Raw genomic sequence first — 26,550 nt, forward strand, 5'->3', positions numbered from 1 at the left:
ATGTTACACTAGCAAAATATTCTACGATTCAAGTGCTAATGAAGCCATACCATAAATTAAAAAAAAAACGTCTAAGCCAATGTACTGTTTTTGTATAAAATGTGTTACAAAGATCTACCAACATATGTAGTCCCTAATTGTGACTTCACTCGAAGACTGTTAAATTTTATTTCATTAAAGTCAATCCCGGATCGTGTCTCCTCCATTCTACAAGACATTGGCAGAATATACTGTGCACGTATTTGCACGGACGAAGGCCATATTATATTAAAAAAAAATGTTTTGATTATAGTCAAATGTCATAAAAATAGCCTTAGACAGTTTTGAGTATAAATATGTTCCGTGGGATTGTTTTTAATAAATAATCGAATCGTTTTTAATACATCTTTAATCAATTTCAAAGATTAAAATATATTTTTTTTCATAAGACTCTTACACACCTACATTCTATTCAAAACAATAAAATGAAGTCATTCGACAAAACCGCTACAGGAGACGTCCAAGTTTATAATCTAATATTCCTTATCATTAATATATATTATTAATAATAATTTAGAAGAAAACATTATATGTACTTTAAATATTACACAAACATAAATTATGGTGCGACTCAAGGTCTCACATACTTCAGAGACCATCCGATCCTTGCCGATATCCGGTCACATCTATCCTCATTAATAATTTATATTTGAACCATATTATATTATTATATCATGAACTAGAATATAATCACATTATAACGTCTCCCATCTAACTTAGAAAGACAGCTACAACTAAAACTATCTTAAAAATTAATCGAAGCAATAAGTTCTGATGGCTTAAAAATAAATCCTTTAGTATCACAATATATAAAAAAAATAATACAACCGCTCTGGTTAATGTAATAAAAATAGAGAAAATAATAGGAATACTCCGAACGACGATTAACACACGTAAGATCATATAATGCACACATATCCTTATGTCAAGCTGAGCCGCCTGTTCACTCCAATTCAATTATATCATCAAGGTCGTCGAGATTGAATTCGCTGAGCGTCATTTGTTCTGAAAGGAAAGGGTTTTTGTTATGGGCACATTGTATTAAACTGAAATTGATTTTATTATAGTCGCTTACTTCCGCTTCCGGATTTTAATTTTTTTGAGGCGCCCTCCGCCCAGGCCGACGACCGCTTCGAGCCACTTGGTGACTGAATCGGTTTTGATGTAACCGTCGCTAATTTCGGTGGTGCTTTGTTTAGTTTTCTGCGAACAATACAGTAAAATAGTAATCGCGCTGATGATGTATAACGAACATTTGATAATTTTAGTTAGATATTGAATGTAAACATACTTGATTGTAGCGATTTTGTTGGAAACCGTGTCTCTAGAAGGTCCAGCCACATCGACTTCATTAATTTCCGTGTTAGTTTGTATATTTTCGTCTCGCTGACTATTTGCATCTGTTAAGTCTATGACGTCTTTGTTCGCGTCCATCCCAGTGACCTTTGGCACTTGCGTGTATTTTAGTTCAGATGATGTCTTCGACTTATTCGTTAACTCGATGCCAGCTGCCAGTGGTTTCTTACTGGCCGTTTGATTATCGTTACATTTGGTTTTCAGCGGAATCTTTGTTTGGTTAGCGGTAGCTTCTCTTGGCGCGGAGCTGGTTGTATGTCTACTTATCTTTTCGCTAGGTTCTATGTTCTTCTCATTATTAACGGCAGGTATGAAAACCGCGTTCCTGATCACTGAGAGGGGGTCCGATTCGTCCCTCCTACCACCAGACGGTTTGATCTTCCATATCGCTTCTTTAAACACACTTTGTTTCGGATCAACTGATGTTTGGGGCTTGATCGACGAAGGTGTGCTTATTAGTGGTGCCTTGGTACCATTGTCATTGTTTCCGGCGCTATTTGAAGTCAGAATTTTGTTTTTTACGCCAGACGGTAAAACGACTTGTTGGATTCGTTTTAGAATTTCCACTTTACCGGATTCGTTGATGCGAATAATGTCACCCGGCTGGCATTTTGTTGTCTTAACCACAGGCGGGGCGTTGTTGTCTACTTTTGATTGAGAGCTGGCCTTAACGGTGTTCTCGCTGCATATTGATGCTGTAGCTGTCGAAGGCGATGGAGTTTTGTTACTCGATAGCGGTAACAATAAAATGTTATTGGAGTTGCTTTCCCTGCTCGCCCGTTTCTTGTCTGCCGGTCTTATTATTGAGGTGCGAGGGTCTGAACATGTGGAGAGCATATTGTCTTGTGTTTTATCCAGATCGTCTTCGTCGCTGTCCAAACTGATCGTTTCGCTAGATACCTGCGAGGGCGCAACTTTCTTATTATTCTGCTCCGCTCCTGTCTTTATTCGCGCTTTCTCGGCATTTTTCTTTGCTCTTGAATCATTTCTACTTTGGTCGGCTTCGATAATCGACTTTGTTGAAGGTACCGTCGTTCTGACTTTATGACTTTGTGTCTGGTATGTTCGCGAGTCCACTGAAGATGTGGACGTCATTTCTTGAACACGTGTCACCTCTGAGGACACCGCTGTAACGATGAGTTGTTTGTAGTTCCGTCGATCGAATCGTTTGGGGCTAGAGATAGGGGACGATGACAGTATGACTTCGTCCTCGTCCGGCAAAATGCATTCCTCCACAGACTGTATCTGATTCGTGACCGCTGCAGGACCTTTAAAACTAAAATTATATATATTAGATTATTCGTAATACATGATTGTTTTAATTAAGAAATGATTGTTTTAATTAAGGAACTATCGAATATAAATATACTCACATTCCGACAGGAACTACATTAGCGCATGTCTCCAACTGTTTGGTTGAGGCGGCCTTTTCAACAACGCCAATCGATTCACTCGCATTGGTCCGCTCGACTGTTTTTCTTTTAGATAAAGCCTTATTTTCATCTAAACCAGTTTTCTGCCCTTTATCATCTTTACATTTCAAATTATCTTGTAATTGAGCTGTGTTTAGTAAAATTTTATCCGCGCTATTAATTTTGGGATTGGCGTTATGTAATCTTTTCATAAGATTTTTTCCTAATACCTGTAAGCAATAAGATTGGATTTAGCTATTGCAAGTTACTTCTACACGACATTATTAATGACGAGGAGGAATATTATAACATATAAAGCGACGGAAATTATAAGTAATGAACACATCAAAGATGCTATTAAGTAGATAGATAGTAAATTTCTTAAATAATCACGAGCTTTTTTATGCCTGATACGTACTTGAAGAGCAATGTCATATATGGGTCCGGAAGTCAAGCCGTTACCGGAAGCCTGAACCTCCTTCAGAGCCTTCAGGCTGCTGTACTGGGCGGCGAGTGTGGCAGCGTCCTCGTCCAACATCGGGTTACCAGTGAGGTATGTACGCGCGACCAGTTTGATGAAATTTTTATTAGTCAACACAGATTCATGCAAGGGTATAGGCTGTCCGTCATCCTGTGCCGCCTTCCCCTCAGAGCTTCTCGTTACATGTGGATCTCCTCGCGGTTGTTTCTGCGGTCCCGGTCCTGTTATGACAGGTTCGTCGTCGTCACTAAGCACAATGCTCTCGCTCGGTATCGCCCCTCTATTCGATATAACGCTGTCTCGATCTAGTTTGATCAGCTGTTTGCTTGTTGTAGTTGTCTTCTTCTGTTCTTCGCTAGTTCGCAGCTCCACGCTAGTGAGTGACTCTTTATTCGACGTTGGTTTCTTTATCGTATCTTTGTTTTTTAAGAGTTTTTCCAATAAGTTTTTATCCTTGGTTTGATTATTTATGAGCCTTTCTGTATTTATTTTCTTCAATCCCAGTTCCATAATAATCTCTTTTTCGCTACTAATAATTATCTCTTGATTGGCTCTCGCTATTTCCTTCGCCAATGTTACCTTGCTAGTGTTTCGCTCTTGGCTTTTTAATGGATTTTTTACCGTCGATTCTTCGCTCGCAACCGGTTTATTCTCGGTCGTCGCCTCACTAGTATCTTCGGTGCCCCCGTCACTATTGTCGCAGTCATCAATGACTTCTATGCACTCGTCGGAGGAGTCATTATCGTCTATTTCATTGACCTCATCACGTATCTCATTTTCTTCAACAACTCGTGTATTTATTTCACTCCGTTCTGATATTTCTTCATTGTCATCAACTTGTATAAAATCTTTGTCTTCATTCGTCTCTTCCGTGAACGATTCAGATAATTTGTGTGATATATCCGTTGCCTTTGAATTATCGTTAATATAACTATCTAGCAGCGCTATATCCTGATCCGTGTTACTTGTAGTGTCGGTTGCCTCGTGTCCAGCCGAGTCGTCAGTTGTTTTTGCGGTGTAGGGATCATTATGTTTCCTTATCCTCGTGTATGTTCTACGTCTTCTCGTATCGGGCATGTATTCTTCGTCTGAGTCTCTTCGTTTCTTCCGTCGTTTTCTCTCTATCAGCGTCATGTCATCGGAACTCTTTTCTCCCGTGTCGTCAGTGTGATCGTTTCGCTCGTTATCTTGTAAGGATCTATTGTCGGCCTCCATCAGCACTCGTGCTATACTCGCGATCAGAGGATCCACGTTTTGGAGACCGTCCTTCGGAACGTTTGCGACGACATCGCGGACATTCTTCACTAGTTCAGATATTTCTCGGAGAGTTTTCATAGTGTGAAAGTCGTGTTGAATCAATATGTTCATTATTTTCTTAATCATAGCTTCTTCTAACTCCGGATCGAGGTCCTGCTGACTGGTCGACGGCCGCGGTTCCTGTTTCGTACATCTCGTTTTCTTGTTACGCGTCTTTTTGTTGCTTTCGCTGTGAGCGGGTTTTGATTCGCCATCCTTGTCATTCGCTTCCTCTTCTATCGATTGATTCGCTAAGTCCTCATCGTTTCTCTTGGGAAGGTTTATTTCAACACTTTGTATGTCTGAAACACAAAAATATCAAGCTGCAATCCCTTTTACCTAATAATATTTTTGAGTGAAGAATGAATTTGATGATCCTAAAAAGCTTTTTATATATTTTATTACCAGGAACAGTTTAAAGTATATACATATATTTGTAGAATTGTTGCACTACTAAAGGTAACTATTTAAAACATGCCGATGTACATTCACTCAAACATCCGTATTGAATGAAGCCAACGTCAATTTATGCATGACAAGCCATCGTTTAATACAATTTGTACTACATATATCGTACGGGTGGTGCCATGTTCTTGTTGGAACTGCATCCACGCCGCGTTCCTCTCGTGTTCGGGCAGGACGCTCTCGCTGGAGCCCCGCAGCAGCGAGTCGTGTTCGTGCACCGCGTGCAGCGATTCCCCGCCGAGCGCGGCCACTCGCAGCAAGGCGGGGTCCCTCACACCCGCCGCCAAGCCCGCGCACACTCCAGACCCGTCCTCGTCCAGTCTGATAGTAATAATGACATAATATCGGTCAATCGATCCATTGACGAGCTTGAGTTTTGTTGGTTGGCGTTTAGAGATATTGATTTGTATCTTAAATGAAACGCTTTCTTATGGCTTCCAAAAGTTGCAGATAGATTTTCTAATGTAATTTAAATGAGTTTTGATGAGATATTAGTGGACCTCTTCGCGCAAATTTAATGGACATTCCCTAAGAATCAATTACCACATATAATATGTTTTATATTCGAGAAATCACCAGCTTCTAGTGTGTTATATAATACACATTTCAATAAAATGACAATAAGAGGTTATTAGACGACGTTAAGCCTCTATTTTAATAACACATGCTTGCTCCACACTGTACTCAAGAATCTAATTCGTCCAACAAATAAAGACATTGGCCAAACACTCCACGATATCAGTGCGAATGAAGCCATACCATGGAAAAATATAAAAAGATAGTCAATACGTAATCTATAGCACCTTCCAGTATCCTCACGCCCCTCACCTGTACAGCTCCGACAGCTCCGCCATGTTGTAGTGTCTCTCTATCTGCTGTTCGTCCACGACCCGGCAGGCGACCGCCTGTTTCGTCACTGATCTTTCATATATCTTCTGCTCCATTGTTCCCTGTTCATTTTATAAACGATTATTAACTTAGAAAAAGATTATATATATATATTGAAATTATCGCTTTATTATAATATTTCTTTAAACCGTCGTTACCTTTGACAAAGCATTTTGTCCGTTTGTTTGTGGTCTGCACATTTACTCTAACATTCTTGCCTTCAAGCAATACAACTAGCACTATTCTTTTATTTGTAATCGTTCACACAGTCACCTTTCTTCCTTGTTATTCTCCGCACCATACATTCATCCAGATCCATCCTCTCACATCATGACAGCCCCAATCAAAATTTCTACTCCTATATTTGTCAATCAACATACATATATAGCATTTTGACAAGCTTTTTTACTTAACAATTAATAACACACTTATTATAACTTAATATTTTTCACAGATCACTAATGTTGCTGTGTCTCACCATGGCCACGAGTCTATATATATAGCAGTCCTTCTTCTGTCCGAAGCGGTAGACCCTGAAGATGCTCTGTATGTCGTGTGCCGGGTTCCAGGAAGTGTCCATGATGATGACGCGGTTGGCCGCCGTCATGTTGAGACCAAGGGAACCGGCTCGGGTCGAGATCAAGAAAAGCCTGAAGAGTTAGAACATTCATATTGATTACTTAGATTGCCAAAAATATATTATACTGTATGAAAAACTTTAATAACATGTATTCTTGGACGAAATCCCTGCCTTGGTACGGTATGCGAATCAGAAGTCTGGAAGAATGTAACCGATCGGTAGTTAATCATTTTAAACGGTAGTCCAATAAATCTTAGTGTTCTCCTTCTTCAAGTAAAGCGTATAAATCTACTCAGTATCTATCAAGATATTGTAAAGCGACATTTTACTGACTGAAAAACAAAATATATCAGCAGTTCAAGGTCAAATCTTTAGTAAAGAAGGTTATAATTTTAAAAAATCGTACACTGTGTATAATTATATATAACTTGTGATACTCGCTTGGTGTGTGTGTTGTGAGGCGCGTTGAACTCCCGGCACCACTTCTGTCTGACCTCCGGCGGCACGGAGCCGTCCAGCCTGTAGTAGTCGCGCCCCAACGCCCACTTGTTGTCACGGCGGAGGAAGAACTCGAGCGCGTCCATGGTATACAGCGACGTTGAAAATATTAACCTGCACAGAAATATATTTACTTATTAATTTATGTACCGAAGAAAAAAACAATTACAGTATGATGAAAGGGACGCGATGCACGAAAGATAACTTATCGATTATCAGAGATCTCTAAGAGAAAACTTTGGTAGAGGAAACAAGAAATGTAATTGTCGTATAGATATAAATAAAAAAAATAGATTTTCTATTAAACATCATTAATTTTATTTATAGAGCTTCATTATTATCAGTATATTCCTCACACTCAAACTAGGAATGCACGTAGCCGGCTCAGTATGCATATACTGAGTGTGTATATATATATATATATATATATATATATATATACATAAATTCTTTACTCTCTTTCTTTTTCTTCTTTGGGAAAGAATTTTATATGAATAATTAATGTCTCATGAGTAAAATTATAAAACAAGAGGTTACGATAAAAAAAACTCATTATAACAAAAGTAAGATTGTTATGAAAGTTAATTATAAACTAAATATTTTACAAATTAGACAAGTTAAATAAAACTGTTCTTTGTAGTCCAACTAGATGACTTAGGCTTTAGTCCGCGGTACAGGAGTATGTTCCTAGAGTATCAGAGCGGCTCAGCTGGTTTAGTTTACATAAACGGTAAAGGTATGTTCACACTCATTAAATAAGGGCACATTCACACTCACACTTTATCCCCGAGCTGTACACACTCGTGCAGCAGACGGAACACCACCAGGAACTTGTTGGAGGAGTCCAGTTCGTTCAGTTCGTGTCTGTGTTGTGTGCTCGCCCACCACTCGGCCGCCGCGGCCACGTGCTCGGGAGACTCTTCGAGATCATCGTCCAACTTCTCTATCTTCTCCACTGGGCAACACACATATTATCAAATAACTCAAATACATTCTCTGGTAAATAAAATGCTTTTTTAGACTCGAACTACGAACTTCGGAATATGAAGTGGGTTCAGAGAAGAATTCATAAAGTACTCTGACGTAAATAAAGTAGATATGTTTACCAACTGGCAGTGGCATCTGTAGTGTAACACGTGCCTTATATAAAATGATAACCATACAAGAAATTATATGGACAAATTATAATTTCAACATATTCGTTTCTATACTGGAAGTTTCATTAAATACCCGTTGAGTAGTTTTTCGTGAGAGAATCCCCACAAACTCTTAAATAAAAAATAAAAACAATAATAATGTTGAATTTTTCTTGGTAAAAACCTTTGACTTTGGGTTCCTTTTCGTCAGCGCGCGTCTTCGTCAAGAAGTTATGTAGCACTTGAGGATGGGTCCACACCTTCTGTAGCACGTGGAAGTCTCTCAGCACACTCTGCTTGGTGTCCTTCGCGTAATGCGTCAGGTAATGTTTGTACAGTTCCCACTGGCACTTCGTCAGTGATATGAACACAGTGTACTCGTATTTCTTTGGCAAGTACGGATACAGCACGGACGCCTCCTGACGCTGGAGACACCCTTCTAACACTTTGTGAAGAATATGTGTACGAGCCTTCATCAATTTTATATCTTCCTCTCTCGAGTCCCTGTGCTGCCCGTTCATAATCGGATTCTCGAATCTAGGAATATATTTTTAAATATATTTAAACTCTAAAATGTATATCAATAGAGTTGATTTTCATCTACACCCTTACCTGTTGGAGTATTCCGAGTAAGATCCTAATAAATTCGGTTTAACGAAATTCACCATGCAGTAATATTCCCTGAGATTATTTTGCATGGGAGTGCCCGTGAGTACGATACGTCTCTTAGTGACCACTCTACTCATGGCTACCGCCAGTATAGAGCAGTCGTTCTTCAACAAATGACCTTCATCACAAACTATGATATCCGGACCAGGATCCAACAGCGCTGTGCGGATTTTGTTCAGGACTTTGGGCCTCACACCGTCAAGAACAGGGTCCAAAGTACTCAGACTCCTAAATAGTTCGTATCCAATGATAAAAATCCCACCTCCATTATACCAGTCCTCCAACTGATATGCTCGTTCGTATGTCTTCTTCAGTTTTGACAATTCAAATACCTACGACAAGGGAACTTGATTTAGTATTTTGCTAAATCAATATTTATATAACTGAATACTTCAGTAAGACATCCCAATGAATGCTTGTGAATAGCTCTTGCTACATGTGGCCGTTAAAAGATATTCATTAACTTATTCAACGACTCGGTTATTGTTATTTCGGTACAGCGAGTGGGATGATTTTTCCAAAGTCGCAGGTTCGTTTCCTACGTCATCGAACTTTTCGTTCATCCAGGCCAGCAGTTCCCAAAGTGGGCGATAACGCTGCTTGTGGAAGCTGCAGGGCTAAAGGTGGGCGATAAGAGACCCAGAAAAAAAATCGGGCGTTGTCTAGAAGTCGGGGGCGAGGGGGTTATATTTTCTGGTTTTTCAGTAAGTGAAAAAATGGTGGCGCTAAAAAATAATTTATTCTTAAAGTGGTCAGTAGTCAAAATAAATTTGGGAACCCCTGGTCTAAGCACTACTCTACTCAAATGATGAAAAATTTAAGCGTAGATAAAAATACAGAAGCTGCATTGTACCTGTAGTTTCCTTTTAACATTCCGTTGCTTGAAAAGTATAATGACACGTTTAATAATAACCTCAGAACAAAAATTGTGAAACTATATTATTTGTTGTGTGTAACGTGTAACAGAACAGTGGCAATACCTTGATCTCGTTGGTGACCGGTCCGATCCACTTGTGTATCTCGTCAACCCAGTTGAGGACAGTGGACAGCGGGCAACACACCAACACACGCCGCATGCCCAGCTGGGGGTGAGTCAACACCTGGGAACAGACATTCGGAACACATCGTCATATATCAGTGAAACTTAACGTTATATAGACAGAATAAGATTGGGTTTGTGTGTGTTCGTGTATGTGTGTGTGTATGTGTCATATATGTTACATCTATACCGTGTGTAACAACGCCAACACTTGCAGTGTCTTTCCGAGCCCCATACAATGCGCTAGTATACAGCCCCCTCCCTCGCCACCCGCTGACGTCATAGCTACGGTCTCGAAGCACGCGTCCCACATCAACTTCACACCTTCATACTGAAATATATATATATATAACCATAGGTCAAGAATCACCAATGTGATTATCTTACATAAATGCCCATCAATACTTTCCAACCCCGCAGCATGGCTAACACAAAGATATAAAGATATCTCATATTAAACTATCATTTTGTTCCCATTTTCAATTAACGACAGACCGATAGTTGAATAAATTTTTTATTTTTTTTTGCGATTGAAAATAATAAAATTACGCGTAGTAATAACAAAATATTCGTTAAATTTAATTGAATACCCGCGAGGTTTAATCTCAGTATACACATATATACCTGATGTGCTTTCATGACTTTAGTGAAGAACGGATGCACGCTAACGGCCGGCCTCTTCTCCTGGAAGTCGTACTCCAGACACAGCTCGTCGTTGATCACCACCACCCTCACGTCCTCCTCACAGCCCAACACCTCTCTCTGAACATAATAACAAAACTTATACACCAACCGTCACTTCCTGTCTGAGTAAAAAATATTTTTATGAGCTATTAATAATTTCAGACAGTAAAAATTAATATATTTACAATATAGTGTGGAACTTAAGACTCAATATACTTCTTATTGTAAAATTCTTAATAAAGCAATTAAATTAGCTAAAAGTAATTTTGAAACGAATAAAGTAAAAAATTATTACAAAGATAGTAAAAAACTATGGAATTATGTAAATTGTAAGTTAGGGAAAAACACTGTAACTAGGGATATTGATTACTTAATTAATGATAATGATGAAATTGTTGTTGATGGGAAAGCTATGGCAGATGATTTCATAGATTTCTTTATTAATGTTGGAAATAAACTTGCGAGCAATCTTGGTAAACCGGAGAAAATAAATATTGAAAAAACTGTAGAACATAACTGTAATAGCATTTTCTTATCACCAACAAATCAGACTGAAATTGAAAAAAATATCAATGAAATGATAGAGAAATCTGGTGGAGTTGATAATATACATAGTAAAGTAATTAAGTGTATTGCCAAAGATATTAGTTTACCTTTAGAATATATCTTTAATTTATGTATTAGTCGAGCAATCTGGGCTAATGCTCTTAAAAAAGCTGATATTATCCCTATTCTTAAATCTGGCAATAAACACCTAGCAACTAATTACAGGCCAATATCACTAATATCTAATTTAGCTAAAATATTTGAAAAAAGAATTTATGTAAGATTGTATGAATTTTCTATTAGTAATAACTTGATATCAGACAAACAATTTGGTTTTATGAAGAACAGAGGTACAGATGATGCTCTCGTATTTACCTCTAGATTTATATATGATAATTTAGACAAAAATCGTGCATCTGTACTGGTTTTCCTGGATCTAGCAAAGGCTTTTGATACAGTGAATCATAAAATCTTACTTGATAAATTGTGGCGCAAATGAATCAGAGGTCTACCTCATAAATTGATTGTTAATTATCTATCAGGTAGAGAACAATGTGTTAAATTGAATAATTGTACTAGTGATTATAGAATTGTAAAAATTGGTATTCCCTAAGGGACCATCTTGGGGCCTCTTCTCTTTATTATGTACATAAATGATATTTTTAATATTCTGCCTCCTAATGCTCTTGTATCATATGCTGATGACACAGTAGTTCTGTGTACTGGATATAATTGGTTAGTAGTATCTGATTGTTTGTCTGATTGGTTGAATAAGCTAGATCAATGGTTAAAAGTAAATCAGTTAACGCTAAATGTTGATAAATCGACATTTATTACTTTTGGTTGTTACACTGACAGTGTGCCTACAAATTTTCATTTCTACATTAAAGATAGAGAGTTGAAAAGAGTTGAATGTTGTAAATATCTGGGAGTAGTTTTGATTGTAACATGAAATGGAACAAACATATTGCAGAACTAATGAAAAAACTCATTTACTTTACCTTCCTCTTTTACAAATTAAGTAATTGGATAAACACATCATTACTGAAAATCATTTATCGTGGTCTATTTGAAAGTGTTATAAACTATGGAATTATAGCATGGGGGGGTGCATATGATAACACATTAAAACCTATTGTAAATCTACAAAATAAAATGTTAAGCAAATTGACAAATTCTGAAAATATGTTAGGACCATTGAAGATTAAACTATCTTTCGTTGTACAAGCCTTAACTTATTATTTTCGTGAATGTAAAACTTTGTACTCTGATAGGGTAATCAATACAAGAGCTAGACAGTTAACATTACCAAAAATTAATAGAACAATAAGTACTAAAAATGCAATTTATGTTGCAATTAAATATTTTAATTTACTTCCCAATAATCTGAAAGAGCTAAATTATAATAAATGGTTAAGAAAACATATTGTGAGGTGGATAAGATCAATAATACTTTAATTCATAATAAATAGTATTTATGTAAAAATTTTGTAAAATTAATCTTAATATACTCTGTACACTACTTACTTAGTTAATTTAATATTATGTATTAATTTTTTTTATAAATGTATTATATTTTTCTGGTGTCTATGCACAGGTGCTTATTGCACCTGTATAGAATGCTTTACCAGAAGTAAATAAAATACATATATTACCGGAATAAAAAATAAATACCTTTGTTAATGAATTGTTTGACTAAATAATTAGCAGTAATAATCTTAATTTGAAAGGTTCAGCAGCTATAGAACAGATCTATTGTTAGGATAATAGCACATTACACATACATCTCATCTGTAACATTGGTGTCTATGGTTAACACTAATGTTTGAATAAAGTCGATTTCAGATTCATACTCGCGGAAATAAAGCTGCTCACACACTGGCGAATTCCCTTACATCATGTTTGTTAATATTCAGCTATCATCGTTTAACCCGTCAGAGTGGTTGCCTTTTACAAAAACAATACTAACTAGTTGTGCCTGGCGTATCGTGAGCCGCCGTTTGCGCTCGAACTCCGCCATGTTTGCTACCACAGTGCTACGCGCCAACGATTTCTTGTCTTTGACCTAGAATAACAATAATTTATTTAATTTTTTTTTGTATATATAACTTGTAGACGTGTATTCATAATTAAGTTTAGAAGTAGTCACCTTTCTTATATTCCGGCGCCCTTTGCTTGTATTAGCTTGTGAATATTTTTTTGTGTATCCCGAGTCGACACCGAACAGCTCTCTGGACAGTACTCTATAAAGAAAAAAAATATATATATATATATATTTATTTATTATGATGTCGAGTACTTGTTTGTAGTCTATAGTATTTAGTACCACTACTTGTTCTATAATACAGTTCCTAACTAATTTTTGTTTATATATACATATATATCAAAATAGTAATGTACGTGATTGTAAGCTATAGTTAAAAATATATTAAAATTCATGATTGTACTTCAGCTGTTTTCGCCTCTCATTGACTTTGTTCTTGTTGCTGCGTCTTTTGTTCCGGACACGTGGCCTTGTTTCGGGCATCCCTCGCTTCTCAATGAACTCGTTAACTATCTTAGCGCGTTTGGCATCATCGATGCTGAAATATAAGAAAGATAAGATTTCTAATTATATCTGGAATTAGGAATATTTGAATTAAATTAAGCTTTCGTGTCCTGATAATAAGATAGATTCTGATTTAATTTATGTACTCTGTAATGTTTAAATTTCCAAGGACCCAGATGTTAATTAAATTTATATGGATCAAGTCAAAGAATGAAACCTCCAAGGTCAAAGTTGCAATTTTAATCCGCTTGTTGATAAGCAGTCAATTAGAATTATTTTTGTTTTTAAGATTCTATATGATTTTTAATGAAACTAATATTTTTCGGATTACACCACGTATATTTATTATATAAAAAAAAACTACATACTCCCGACGTTTCGGTTACTTTGCAGCAACAAGTTAACCGAAACGTCGGGAGTATGAAGTTTTTTTTTTAAATAATAAAATCCGCATAGTATAATCCGAAAAATATTAGTTCTATTTAAATGAATACTCGCGAAAGTCTTAGATCTCTCTATATAATTCTTTTTACAGTCTGTGACAATTACTCTGATGTTACAAAACTAAATAAATACTAACTCAGTGCCGTCGTTCTTTTTGGACAGTCTTTTAAGGAGTTTCTCTTTGGTCGTGAACCACTGCTTCTGTTCCTCTGAAGATGAATCGTCATCGGATTCAATTCTACGACGATTGAGCTGACCTTTGGACGTGTTCTTCTTAAAAGTGGATAAAAAAATATTTAAAAACTGCAGTTTCAAAACATTTTTAAATAGGAAATGGATTTACCTGAGATTTATAACTAGATTTATATTTAAAGTCTTTACAATCCTCTTCAGCGTCCTCGTCTTTGAGTGTGACGGGTGCGTGAAGTAAGGCTAGTTCTTTGTTCATCACCTTGTCCGCTGTGAGCATCAATGCGTCAGTCTTCCACGATTCATCTGTGTCAATCTTACATTTAATTATTCTGCCGGATCTTGTCTTGTATGTTTGTTCTTCTCTCTTCAATTTCTCCTTAACGTCTTTCGCTTCACGTGGTTTCTCACTATCACTATCGCTGCCATCGTCCATGAGCACATTTTTTGCAAAATAGTTTTCCGAGCTCTGTGTTGGGACCTGTATGTAATATTTTATTCGTATTTATAAATTGGATGACAATTTATATCATTTAATATTCTTCTGAGACTTACGGATAAGGATTGCTCTCTTAAGGTTTCGGATTCCTCTTCAGATGGAACCACTTCATTACAAGTTCCATGTTTCATAGTACTTTCAATAGGCTCGATATCCCGGGATACATTTGATACCTCTATCAGCTTACTATTAACCTTCGTCCGTGTTACATCCGTTGTAGGCGGACTATCAACATTTTCATTATTTCCAATATTTCGAACTCTTTGTAGCGTCTTTAGATTGTTTAATCTGGAACATTCAGAGAATATGAGACTTGTTTATTCAAAAATATAACTAAAAATTTTATAGCTTACCTGTCAAAATCTAAGTCCTCCGCTCTTCCGTCTTGATCCGTGAGATGTTGATATTGGAAATACGTTTTTACAAAGGATTCAGGCAGTTTATCTAGTACAACATACGTTTGTTCATAAATCTTCTCGTCTCTACTGTTAATGGAGTAGCATTTCCATCCATGTCGTTCCATATACGAGATTTCTGATGAGGACGTAGTATCCTTTTGTATGATATTTTTAGTCACAGATTCTGGAGATGGCGAACCAAAGGATTCATCCTCCAAAATCTTACTAGGCTGGTTGGAATCACTGAGCGTGGATAACGACCTAGTATCAATAAAGTTTTGGCCGTTTTCTTCATACGGGTCTTCATATTGTGTTTCGCTACATTTTTTTTCGTTTATAAATTCAGTGGAGTCGACATCATTACACTGAATTTCCTTTTCCTCCCGCCTCTTATTTTCTTTTGACTCCTCCTTGTCTGTTTTAAAATCGAAATCAACAGATTCCGAGTCCGAGGATTCGTTTCTATTTTGTCCTTGTCTTATTTTATATCTTAATTGTTTTGTCATCACGGCTACATCATCTTTGAATGGTGTTTTAGTCTTACATTGAAGATCTTTACTTGATTTCTTTAACTTACACTTTCGTTTTTCGTGTTTCTTCCTGTCATGTTTTTTATATTCTTCTTTTTCTTCGGTACCACTTTCCAGCAGTCTTACTTTAGATTTATCGATATTTTGTGGCACAAGTAAATTTAAAGAATCAGTCAAAGCGTCAATGCCACCATCCGAGTCCGGTTCGTGTTGTCTACGGATTCGTTGTGAACTTTGGCTGAAAATTTCACTGCTCGTACTGCCATAGCGGTTTAAATTGACAATCATTTTATTTGAACTCACAAACGCTTCAAAAAGATTCTCATCGTAACTGATACTTTTATGATATGTGGGTTCATTTGTAACTTCTGTTTTAACCAAACTTTCTAGTTTGGGCGTTATATTGGAGTTAGAGAAATTATCACTTCCATCAATACATTCCGGGTCACATGTTGGTTCTGTCTTTATGTTTGTTGAATCAGCAATGTTCTCAGACACATCGTCTAAAGGCTCAACTTTAATTCTTACTGATAATAAATTCTGATCTTGGTCTTCTCTTTCGTTGTAGCTCGTAGAATCTAAACATGAACGCAATTCCATCTTAACTTGCGACTCCCAATTATTAAGATCTTCTATATCTTCATAATTTACTTCACCTCCAACACCTGGGCATTGTCCGCCTTCGACTGGATAATTATGATCACCTAACTCGCCCTCATAAGGGGCCATCGAAAACACATCCTCCGATACTGTATTCACATTGTTTATGGTTATATTTAAATTTGTCTCACATTGTTTACTATTATCTTCAAGCCATTCGGCACTGAATCCTAATATTTTATCATTGCACAATGATTTCAAACTCTTGACGATATTTATTCGCGTTCCTTCGTCATTTTCTGTTTCACCGTCTTTTTCTAGAGGGTTATTACTCGATTCATTGAAAAATGAAGGAGAACTTTTCTTAAGATTACATGTGGTTTCCAATTTGTCATCTACACTCTTCTTAGAAGTACTGAACTGTCTTTTTGATACGTAATTTTTTTCTTCTATATGAATATCTAAGTTCTCTTTAAATGATTCATACGATGTTTTAACCGCTATTCTTTTTAATTCACAACAGTTGTTTTCCAATGTCATTTTTTTGTTTTGTCTACGTGAATTATTCATGGTTTTTGTCATGTCACAGTATTTTTTTTCCTGACACAGTTTCAAGCATGTTTTAACTTCAAAATGTTTGTTTAAAAGACAATTCAAACTTTGTATCGATAATTGAGACAAAGTTTTTACTTTAGAAGAGTTTTTTTTTAATTTCAAATTTTCACATTCTTCAGACTTCAGAGCCCTTTTTGCTTTGTGGGTGCTTTTATCTAAAACAATATTCAATTTTTCTTTGCATAATTGAAATAGTGATTTTACTTGATGTTTTGTTTCTTTGATATTTATATCTATAATTAGTTTGGATGATTCATTTCCAGGTTTTATGTTGTAACCGCTGTATAGCATATTACCATCTAGCACTTCTTTGCACATCTGAATTAAAGTTTTTACCTTGTAACAATTTCTTTCCAAAACAAGATATTCGCTTTTATGACATAAGCTCTTAACTAAATGTTGGTCAATTGTTTTGCTATTTTTATTTAGTAACCCTTGCACTGCAGCTAAGGTTATAGCTTTTAAAGATTCTGGCTTGTAATATCTTTTTCGAGAAATGAAACTTTTTTGCATTTCTTCCACTTTTTTAAAACAGAGAGAAGGCAAGGGTTTCAATTGTTCTTCAATTTGAGGTTTTTTAACAATATGAAATGGCTTTTCACTTTCACATGCAGCGAGGGATAGCTTTGTTTGATCACCATTCCAGTTGTCCTTGCTCATAAGCTTCACAACTCTTTTAAAACAAAGAGTTTTAAGAGGCTGTACAAATGCCGATTCAAAACAACTATTTTTCAAATATAAGATATTTCTATTAATATCATTCACTATTACTATTCCTTCAAAATTATGAAAGTTTAAGTTTTTTGCATTTCCTCTCGCGTTTTCCTGTCGGTTGAGATCTTTTTGTCTGCAATCAATAGACTTGCAATAGTAAATTCGCTTGGAATGAAGACAATTTTGTAACACTTTAGTGCAAAGTGACGTCAATGTCTCTGGACAGAAATAAGTATGTTTTGCTAGATATTTAGAATTAGCCGTCAGATGGTTGGATTCATTCGCCTCCATCAAACCGATTTCCGAAGGTATGTTCTCATTTTGTATGATGACTGCCTTTTCTGGGAAATCTACTGTACTGTCAACAAAATAATTACATATGTATTTCTTCTCCCTACCGAACCATTCAGTTCTTACATAAGGAGCACAAAGAAGCAATGCCTTTTGACGTTCATAATTCTTAAAAAAATTATTTACCATTTCTAATGTGATCTTACAATCAGGAGGTTTTTTATTTCGGCTGTCCTGGGCTAAAAAAGACTGACTAGTTTTAATTTTTTTCACAACAACAGAATCGTTTATCCAAACACTGTTTCTTCCTTTTATATTAAGTTTCTTTTTAGGTTGGGGCTCTTCACAGGGCTTTTTTGCAATTTTTATTGACAATTCTTTATTTAAGAATACCGTTTTTGGATTAAATACAGCTTTAACGGGGGCTTTCGTCGCTATTGGTTCTTCTACTATTTCACAGTCACTGTCACTAGCTTTAGATGTGGATGTTATGATTTTAGGCTTCTCTCGGTGTTGAATTAAATTATTTTCTTTTAAAAATTCCTCATACTGCTTTGATAAATCCTCTTCCATTTGAACCAAATTATGTTTGGCAAGCTTAAACAAAAGAAACGATTTTTTAACACAGTAATCCATTTTGAATGTGTCCGTTACATGTCTGGTATTAATTTTTTTGTTGATAAAATCATTTGACTTCTGTGTCATTAATTGTCCTAATTCTGCTGTTGTTTGAACTATGCTTGATAAAAATTCACAGGCTTTTTCTGACTGCTCCGCGGTGAGTGGCGCTTGTTCCTTCATTGGAATTTCATATAAGGTGTCAGTTTGTGCGCTCTCAGATTTTGTTTTGACAATTTTTGTTTGTGAACATTTGTCAACACTTTTATGGACATCATTTGCGTCAAGTGTTGGAATTTGTAATGGAGTTTTCACGTCATCTATGGACTTCTTGCTTATTTTAATGTCTGTTCCTTGTACAATTTTTGCAATAAAATTCTCGAATTCACTTGTTTCACCCTGCGACTTGTTTTTTCTTCTAGGTTTTGTTGTTGCTCTTAAATCACCATTCCCTTGAACTATTAAGCCATCTGAACAATTTTCAAAGTCAATATCCCTAGAATCTGTGTTGGTATTAGTTCTTTCTGTAGGGCATGTACTCTCGGCATCACTTTTCCTACCTCTCTTTCTGGGGCTTTTGTTGCTTACTGTATCTAGCTTCTTATTTTTCTTCTTTTTTTGTTTCCTAGACTCTCCTAGATCGAGTTCATCTTCATCCATAGCATTGTCGCTCTCAGTCTCAGTTAATTGCCGCTTATCTCCAGGAAAATATTCATCATCAGAATTATATCTTCCACCCTTTTTCCTTCTTCCTCTTGGTTCGTCATCAGAAGATTCCATATTAGCGTAAGGATCTTCATCAGAGCCCTCATCATAGTTCCAAGTCTTTAATACTCTCCGTCGCACTGGTCTTCTAGATGAATCTTCAGGAACTTTCTCATTAGTTTCATTAGGTTCTCCAATTGAGCTTTCTTCAGGTGTGTCTTTCCGTATATCTTTATCCAGAGGATCTGACAAATGTTGTTTCATTGAACTAAGCTTTGGTCCAGAGAGTTCAGTAACTATGTTGACAATATCACCATTATACATTTCTGTTATGTCAAAATCACTGTTTGGGGGAAGGTTATTTTCTATCTCACAATTTACTTTAGAACTACCATAACTGTTCTGTTTTTGCTGAAGGCTGACATTCTTTTTATTACATTTGGTATTTTCATCATCAGTTATCTTGGTTTCCTCCAATAACATTTTTGTAGGTGATCGGTTTAAAATCTTTCTAGGTCTGCCTCGCTTTTTAACAGGTGTTACTGTGTCGGGTATTGAATTCTTAGGTTGGGGCATTGTTTTTTCATGAACATTTTTATTTGAATCATTTTCTGAATTTCTACTTAAATTGCTCAAAGGAATTTCTTCCATATCTTCCTCTGTAATGTCATTTTTGTCTGTATGTTTATTTTGCATATCTATAATGGTGTCTCCTGTACTATTACCACTATCAACTGAATTTTTAGTTATACCACATTCCAAAGCTATGTTAGAAGTGACACTATCTGATAGATCAGACTCTTTCTTTGATAACTTATCTTCACATTGTGGTGGGTTTGTATCTTGAGTTACAAGATTTTGATTGTTCAGCCTATATTGTTTTCTACCCTTCTTTTGCTTATTTTTCATTGCAATAAGGGAGATTTTTGTGCCAATGTTCTTGGATTCAGTGGTTATATTAGATTCTGGGTTATTTTTTTCCTCATTTAATGTTTCCTCTTGTTTATTATGCTTTGGCTTTCGTCCCCGTTTACCTTTTTTATACATTTTTTTATAGGGCTTTGTTTCCTCTTTTTCAGCAAGAGAATGATGAGATTTTCTTTTAGCACTATTGCCAGGAACTTTTTCAGAAATATGTTTTGTTTCTTTAATTTTGTCACTGTTATGCTCAATATACAATTTGTCACTAATTATATCTTCAGTTAAAGTACTTTCTTTTTCACTCTGCTGCTTTCTGCTTATTCTTTTAGTTTTGGTCTTATTGAATTCGGTTGGAGACAGGATAGGTTGTATGTTACTATTTTCAACAGGCACTTTTTTTTTTCGCCCTCTTGTTTTCGGAACACTTATTTTAATTGTATCCTGTTGGTTATTGGTTTCAAAAGCTACATCGGTTGCCTGATTTGATGCAAGGGGTATTTTGCTGTTGTTTTCTGTTTTATCATCTTGTATTGACATAGGAACTTCATCAATTTGAACACCATTTAGTATTTCAGAGACATCATGATCTGGATTTGCATGTGGAGGTGATATTATGTCTGAGAGAGTAATAAATTCATCTTCCTCGTACATCGTTACGGCCTGAAACTTTTCAAATGCGTCCTCTGTTGTACAAAGATTCCTACTCTGTAAATCAGGTACTTCCATTGTCACAACGAAAACTATCCCGGTTAAAATTATAATATATCATAGTATTTTATGGTCCTTTTTAAAACCTGTGTATTGTTACTATATCATAAACTTTCAGTGGATTTGCTATTTTTGTTGTTAGTTTATTAGTAACCAGCTTCGCCAAAATACTTTTTAATTTTTTTGGCATTTAGTGGCTTCCTAGCTTTGGGTTCCAGCATTTATAACACAATTTTGAAACTACACCTACATAGTATGGAATAAAAAGTGGTCAAAAAAATATAAGTAATAAAATAGCATTTTGTAAAGTAAGTTAATATTTTTTTAAAAATGCCAAGGATATTCGTCTTCAGTTTAAATCGGAAATAGGCTGTGCAGTCAAACTATTGCCTATTCAAAAAAAAAATGTAACAATGACAGTTGACATCTTAATGTTCACACTTCACAATTCAGTTCAGTGTTGACTATATTGACATTGTTGACGAAGTATATAGAGTTATGATTTAATTTAATTATCGGATCAAACATGATGTTAAAATTTCAATAAATAAATTAAATAATAAGGACGAAATACCTTTGTAAATATGTATTTTCCCATAGGATGGCCCAAAGTTCTGAAGAACTTAGGAACAGAATCAATTATGCAAATAGTGTCCAATAGAGACAAAATTTTGTTTGCATCACTAAGCGAAGAATGTTTTGCTGTTTGGTTTTGTAAGGTATATAAGGTTTCTTAAAAACTGTATTTATATGATATATATTTGTTGTTTACTTTTTTATATGTACTGGGTTACATATTTACTGTAGTACTACATACTTAATTTAATACTAAAATATCAAGAACCAAAGAACCACTTCCCATATTATTGAGTCTAAAAAATATAATAATTTGGATTTACGACCACAAGAGCAAAAGTGACACATCTCATTACTTAATTATACAAGATATATGTGACGCAATACAGAAGAAGTATATAACATACTTTACATACTATTAATTAATATTCTACATCTTTCAGCCTAGTGTTCCAATAGTATACCACAGACGTACATCAGAATCTATACAAAGACTTGGAGTGAATGTTGGCATTGAATGGAAACCAGATTCATCAATGATATGCATATCGGTATGTTTTCATTGGTAATGCATTATTTCACTAATGCTTTTATAGGTTTAGTATCCAATAGAACTATTTAAATGACAGAGGCCAACGTAATAAAGTAATGTATGCAAATTACACTCGACATCATATTATTTAATAATACTTAGCAAGTATAACTAGTACATAAGAATAGGCAGTGTAATATTGCACTTAATGAGGGCTTACATTGTCTCATGTACCAGAGATAGAGGTAATGAATATGAATTATATAATGCCTATTTATTATAGTAATAGTTACGTACCTCTACAAACATAAAAATATCTTAAGTTATGATAAATGAAAAATATTTTTATCCATAAATAAATTATTTAAATTTATGTTATAACAGTAAAGTGGTTAGCACATATGCTTTATCTGTATGAATTAATTCAATGACATCATTTCTAAAATATACTTAATTCTTTTACTAAATTCTTTTCAATAATTACAGACATCGGAGGGCCATTTGATATTATATAATGTGGAATCTCAAAATGAACAATCAGCATATCAGCAGTGTGATCCACCAACGGCAAGCCTTAGAAGAGATTCAGCGGAACTGTTTGTCAAAGAAGTTATAACATCACTGAAAATCACTTTGGTATTATTGAATGTCTTAATTTATTTTGTAATTAGTTTTCTTTCAAATTTAAACATCGGCCATCTATGAAATAGGTAAAATGTGTTAAAACAGAAAGTGAACATACTGTATAATTTGAGATTTCAAGTAATTTTCAGAACACCTCAAAAAATTTGTGAATTATTTTAATTGGTTGTATAATTGTCACTATAATGGATGATTGGTACTGTTTTTCTTTATTGTTTGTATTAGGTCTTTCAATAATAAAAATAAATTGATTATTTATCTAATATTCTTAACATTACAATTTACAGTTCAAAGAGATCCTTGTATGGGACGGTCATATAACAAGAATGTGTTGTATATCAGGCACAGAAATACTCGTGTGCACTACAAGAGCTCATCTACTGAGATATCGTTGGGACGGCAGTCAAAATAGGGACTACTGTCTGGATCTTGGAAGGATCCCATTTTCTATCAATCAACAAGTCTCGAAAGGTGCTTTAAATTGTTTATTATTAACTAACAGTGGAATTATATGATATTTACATACATACATATTAACAGATTATAAAAGCAAAGTTCTGTTTAATAAAATAGGAAACAGCTGACACATTATATTTAATTTTTTTTTTATTATGGGTATATTCAATCAAGTCCGTAATAGAAATGTTCAAAGGATATAACACTTAATTGATAACTCGACATAGCTATAGTTTAAATAAATTCTTAGTAACATGGAAATATAATAATGATTGGTATTATTTTTTACTATCAAATTTAATCTGTAATATCAATTTAAAGACAGGACATTCAAACATTTACAATAATTTTATGATACATTAGTATAGCTCATAAGTAAAATATATATATATAAATAAATTCTGTACTTATATGTACGTGGAATATTTATATATTGTTTTTATTATTCCAGCCGAACCAATTCTAGAAGACAACACACATGTCAACGACATTGAGTATTCTCCACTAGTGTGTGGTTTTGGCATAACTTTAAACGATGGCAGAGCGGCTTATCTCACAGCACCCAATCTTAAGTTTGATCCCAACGTGAGTAATGTTTATCAATTTCTATTTACAGAATATTTATTTTATTTATAATTTATCACTTTCATTAAATAGTTATTGTTTGTTAGATAAAAATATCGACGGATTTGAGGGTAAGATCCTGTCTATGGTTGCAGTAGGAAGAGTGTCCCTTTCGAAAGCTGAATTAAATTTTTTATATATAAAGCAATTTAATTAATCGAATTTATTTATTGTTTATTTATTTATATATTTATTTCCCCTTTCGCTTAATACATCCAACATCCAACTGATAATATTAACATAATATAACTAAGATCATATCTTAATATATTTTCCAGTAATAAAAAATAATTATAAGTAATTTTTAATAAAAGATTTGAAATAATATTGAAAGACAGATTTGAAAATTTAAAAAAGATATTCCTGTTTTATTTCATATTTGATTGAGAAAATATTTGTTCTTTTTAATTGAATTCAGGATAGAGGATTCATATATAACTTATATTGGCACATAGTTTGACATTAACCTTAACTTATATATATATTTATATATATATATTGAGTTTCACAAAGTAAAACTGTATAATACCATATTACTTTGAAATCTCAACAGATTTTGATTATATCACATAATATTTTATATTAATACTGTATACGAATGCATAACAAATCTATATAGATTTCAGTTGTTCATTTCTTAAATTCCTATCACTGTCTCAGATAATTTTTGTGTTGGATGTATTGAGAGCTGTAGGCTATAAAACACTATGGACCTTATAACATGACATAACCGTTAAGAAAACCAAGAATGCTTACATTATTCTTTTAAACAAGAATAAATATTGACTAGGCTAATAAAGTACTGACGCTAAACATATTATGGCTTGTGTGGTACAACTGTTGATATAACTTAATTAATGTTAATTTTTTTTGTAGGCAGTACAGGGTATTTGGGCTCAGGGCATCGACGACGCTACCTGTGTCAGAGTGAACCACAAGTTCCGGCTCATAGCTATTGGTAGGAGGAAGTAAGTTTATTTATGTATATGATAGACATAATTTAAGAAGTATCTATTCGGCGGGTCTAAAAAGTATTTAACCTAATAGCATTTAATGTATCAAAAATATAGTTTTATATAATTTAGAAATTAATTATTATTAATATTTTTAATTTATACTTTTTATCTCCCTAATAATGGGGAAAATATTTCAGTCACACGGGTCAGAGACCAAGTGTTTCTGGGGTGTGAAAAGGTCAGTCAGTACAGTCGGTCAACTCATTATTTATTAATATCATTATTTTATATTTGATTATACTGGCTCTCGAAACACTATCGACTAGTCACGGTCATGGGCCAAAAAGCGTACATGATTTTTGTAAATAGCTAATGCTCCTACAATACTCGACTCAAACATAGTTAAGGAACACTGGAAGGGAATTGACTTTGAAATGATAGGAAACGCAACGACATCAGCCGGGTTTGAAGCAAACACGCACAGAGAATGAGATCTAAGATTGTCGCGAGTATTCATTAAAATAAAACTGTAAATTCGGAATGCAACGCGTGATTTTATTATTTTAAAAAACTAAAACCGAGATCCCGGCACACGAGAAGAATCTCGACCCACAGAGGCATTTGTAGCACTCCTCTTTTTTGGCGGGAGTTAAAGACTTAAACGTGTATAGGCCATGAAGTATTCAATGAATTTCCTGTTTCAGTTCACAAATAGATGTTTTCACCATCGACGAGTTGACGGGTGGGTTGGAACTCTCCCACACTATGCTCCTCAGTTCAAAGGACTTTCCTGGTGACCCTGGACCGGTTAAATGTATGAGGTCAGCAATTAATAGTTGTTTTTGTTATTTGATATATTTTGGTACATTTAGAATATAATGTTCAATATTCTACTTATATTCTAAATTTGAATGTTTATGGAATGTTAATGAAGGTGAATCTATTTTAACCATCAGATTAAGACATAGGCAAAAATTTAACCCGAAATTCCTAATAGTTGGACCTGGATCAAGGCATAACAGTTGTATATTACTTCTTTATTGTTTTGTTACCATATCTATTTTATTTACACATTTTAAACAATTCTCTCTGAGACTAATTTTGAAATCCATTTGGACGAAGTCGCTGACAAAAACTATGTGTTGATATGTATTGTCATTACGTACATCTTGTAATTGTAACGACATTTTGTGTAAATGATCTGTTGTATTTTTTATAATAAAATATAATGGAAAAAATTCAACCTAAGGAAGGCAATTGATCGCGTTGCTATGGAACTTGCAAGTTGCATTCCTATAGATGAATTTTTTTGTTTCTATGTTATGTGTATATTTGGTGAGAGGTATGTGTTTTGGCAGGTGGTCGGGCGACGGTCGCGCGGTGGCAGCTTGTTGGGAACGTGGCGGAGTGTCCGTTTGGAGCACCTTTGGAGCCCTGCTCGCGTGTTCCCTGGCGTGGGACTACGGCCTAAGTCGAGATCTCGCCAAGGACAACCCTCTAGTCGTGTGCAGTATGGTAATTCAATTAGTTTAAAAGCTTTCGTTAAAAAATGGAGAGTTTAGTAATATTGAGAGCAAGACTTCTTTAGAAAGAATAAAAAATTTGGTAATACATACTACGAAACAAAAAAAAAGTAGGAAGTTTGTAAATACCTAACAGTAAGATACCTTAACGATTAAATTATTGCCTCAAATTTAGACCAAAGCCCATAACGTGTGATGTAATACACGAAACTGTCAATCAAAATATATAACGCTATTAATTGCTTGCATTTGGTACGACCACAGTTATGTGTTGTGACGCAAGCAATATGTTATACGATAAAGGAAATAGTAATATTCATAACAGTAGATATTCTGATAAACAAAGAATATTCAAGTGAATTTGAATCACTG

General features: G+C 34.8%; 2 protein-coding genes across 4 annotated transcripts in view; one reads left to right on the forward strand and one right to left on the reverse strand.

The window, feature by feature from the left end:
* Positions 1 to 370: 370 nt before the first annotated feature.
* On the reverse strand, positions 371 to 21,044 carry LOC116771955 (uncharacterized). 3 transcript variants are annotated; one of them, XM_061528143.1, is made up of 23 exons: positions 15,123 to 21,044; positions 14,826 to 15,057; positions 14,425 to 14,751; positions 14,218 to 14,351; positions 13,537 to 13,671; positions 13,239 to 13,332; positions 13,059 to 13,154; positions 10,484 to 10,621; positions 10,050 to 10,190; positions 9,801 to 9,920; positions 9,674 to 9,700; positions 8,764 to 9,152; positions 8,336 to 8,688; positions 7,793 to 7,970; positions 6,959 to 7,129; positions 6,416 to 6,587; positions 5,878 to 5,999; positions 5,162 to 5,370; positions 3,226 to 4,886; positions 2,769 to 3,037; positions 1,331 to 2,671; positions 1,115 to 1,242; positions 371 to 1,044 (listed from the first exon to the last, which is right to left on the reverse strand). In XM_061528143.1, the coding sequence occupies exons 1-23, from the start codon at positions 20,885 to 20,887 to the stop codon at positions 983 to 985; spliced, it is 12,264 nt and encodes a 4,087-aa protein (XP_061384127.1). In that variant the 5' UTR covers positions 20,888 to 21,044; the 3' UTR covers positions 371 to 982. The 3 variants fall into 3 exon arrangements, with proteins under 3 accessions (XP_061384127.1, XP_061384126.1, XP_061384128.1); XM_061528142.1 differs by having other exon boundaries at positions 14,218 to 14,354; XM_061528144.1 differs by lacking the exon at positions 9,674 to 9,700 and having other exon boundaries at positions 14,218 to 14,354.
* Positions 21,045 to 21,336: 292 nt separating this feature from the next.
* The window catches only part of LOC116771698 (guanine nucleotide exchange factor subunit Rich), a 29,524-nt gene continuing 24,310 nt past the window's right edge, over positions 21,337 to 26,550 (forward strand). Inside the window, exons 1-8 of the mRNA XM_032663619.2 lie at positions 21,337 to 21,588; positions 21,889 to 21,996; positions 22,464 to 22,613; positions 22,907 to 23,090; positions 23,527 to 23,660; positions 24,576 to 24,667; positions 25,360 to 25,476; positions 26,014 to 26,170. Of these exons, the coding sequence (XP_032519510.2) occupies positions 21,454 to 21,588; positions 21,889 to 21,996; positions 22,464 to 22,613; positions 22,907 to 23,090; positions 23,527 to 23,660; positions 24,576 to 24,667; positions 25,360 to 25,476; positions 26,014 to 26,170 (1,077 nt within the window). The 5' untranslated portion in view covers positions 21,337 to 21,453. The remainder of the gene's footprint in view (positions 21,589 to 21,888; positions 21,997 to 22,463; positions 22,614 to 22,906; positions 23,091 to 23,526; positions 23,661 to 24,575; positions 24,668 to 25,359; positions 25,477 to 26,013; positions 26,171 to 26,550) is intronic.

Source organism: Danaus plexippus, assembly GCF_018135715.1.
Source record: "Danaus plexippus chromosome 16 unlocalized genomic scaffold, MEX_DaPlex mxdp_23, whole genome shotgun sequence".
Lineage (NCBI taxonomy): Eukaryota > Metazoa > Arthropoda > Insecta > Lepidoptera > Nymphalidae > Danaus > Danaus plexippus.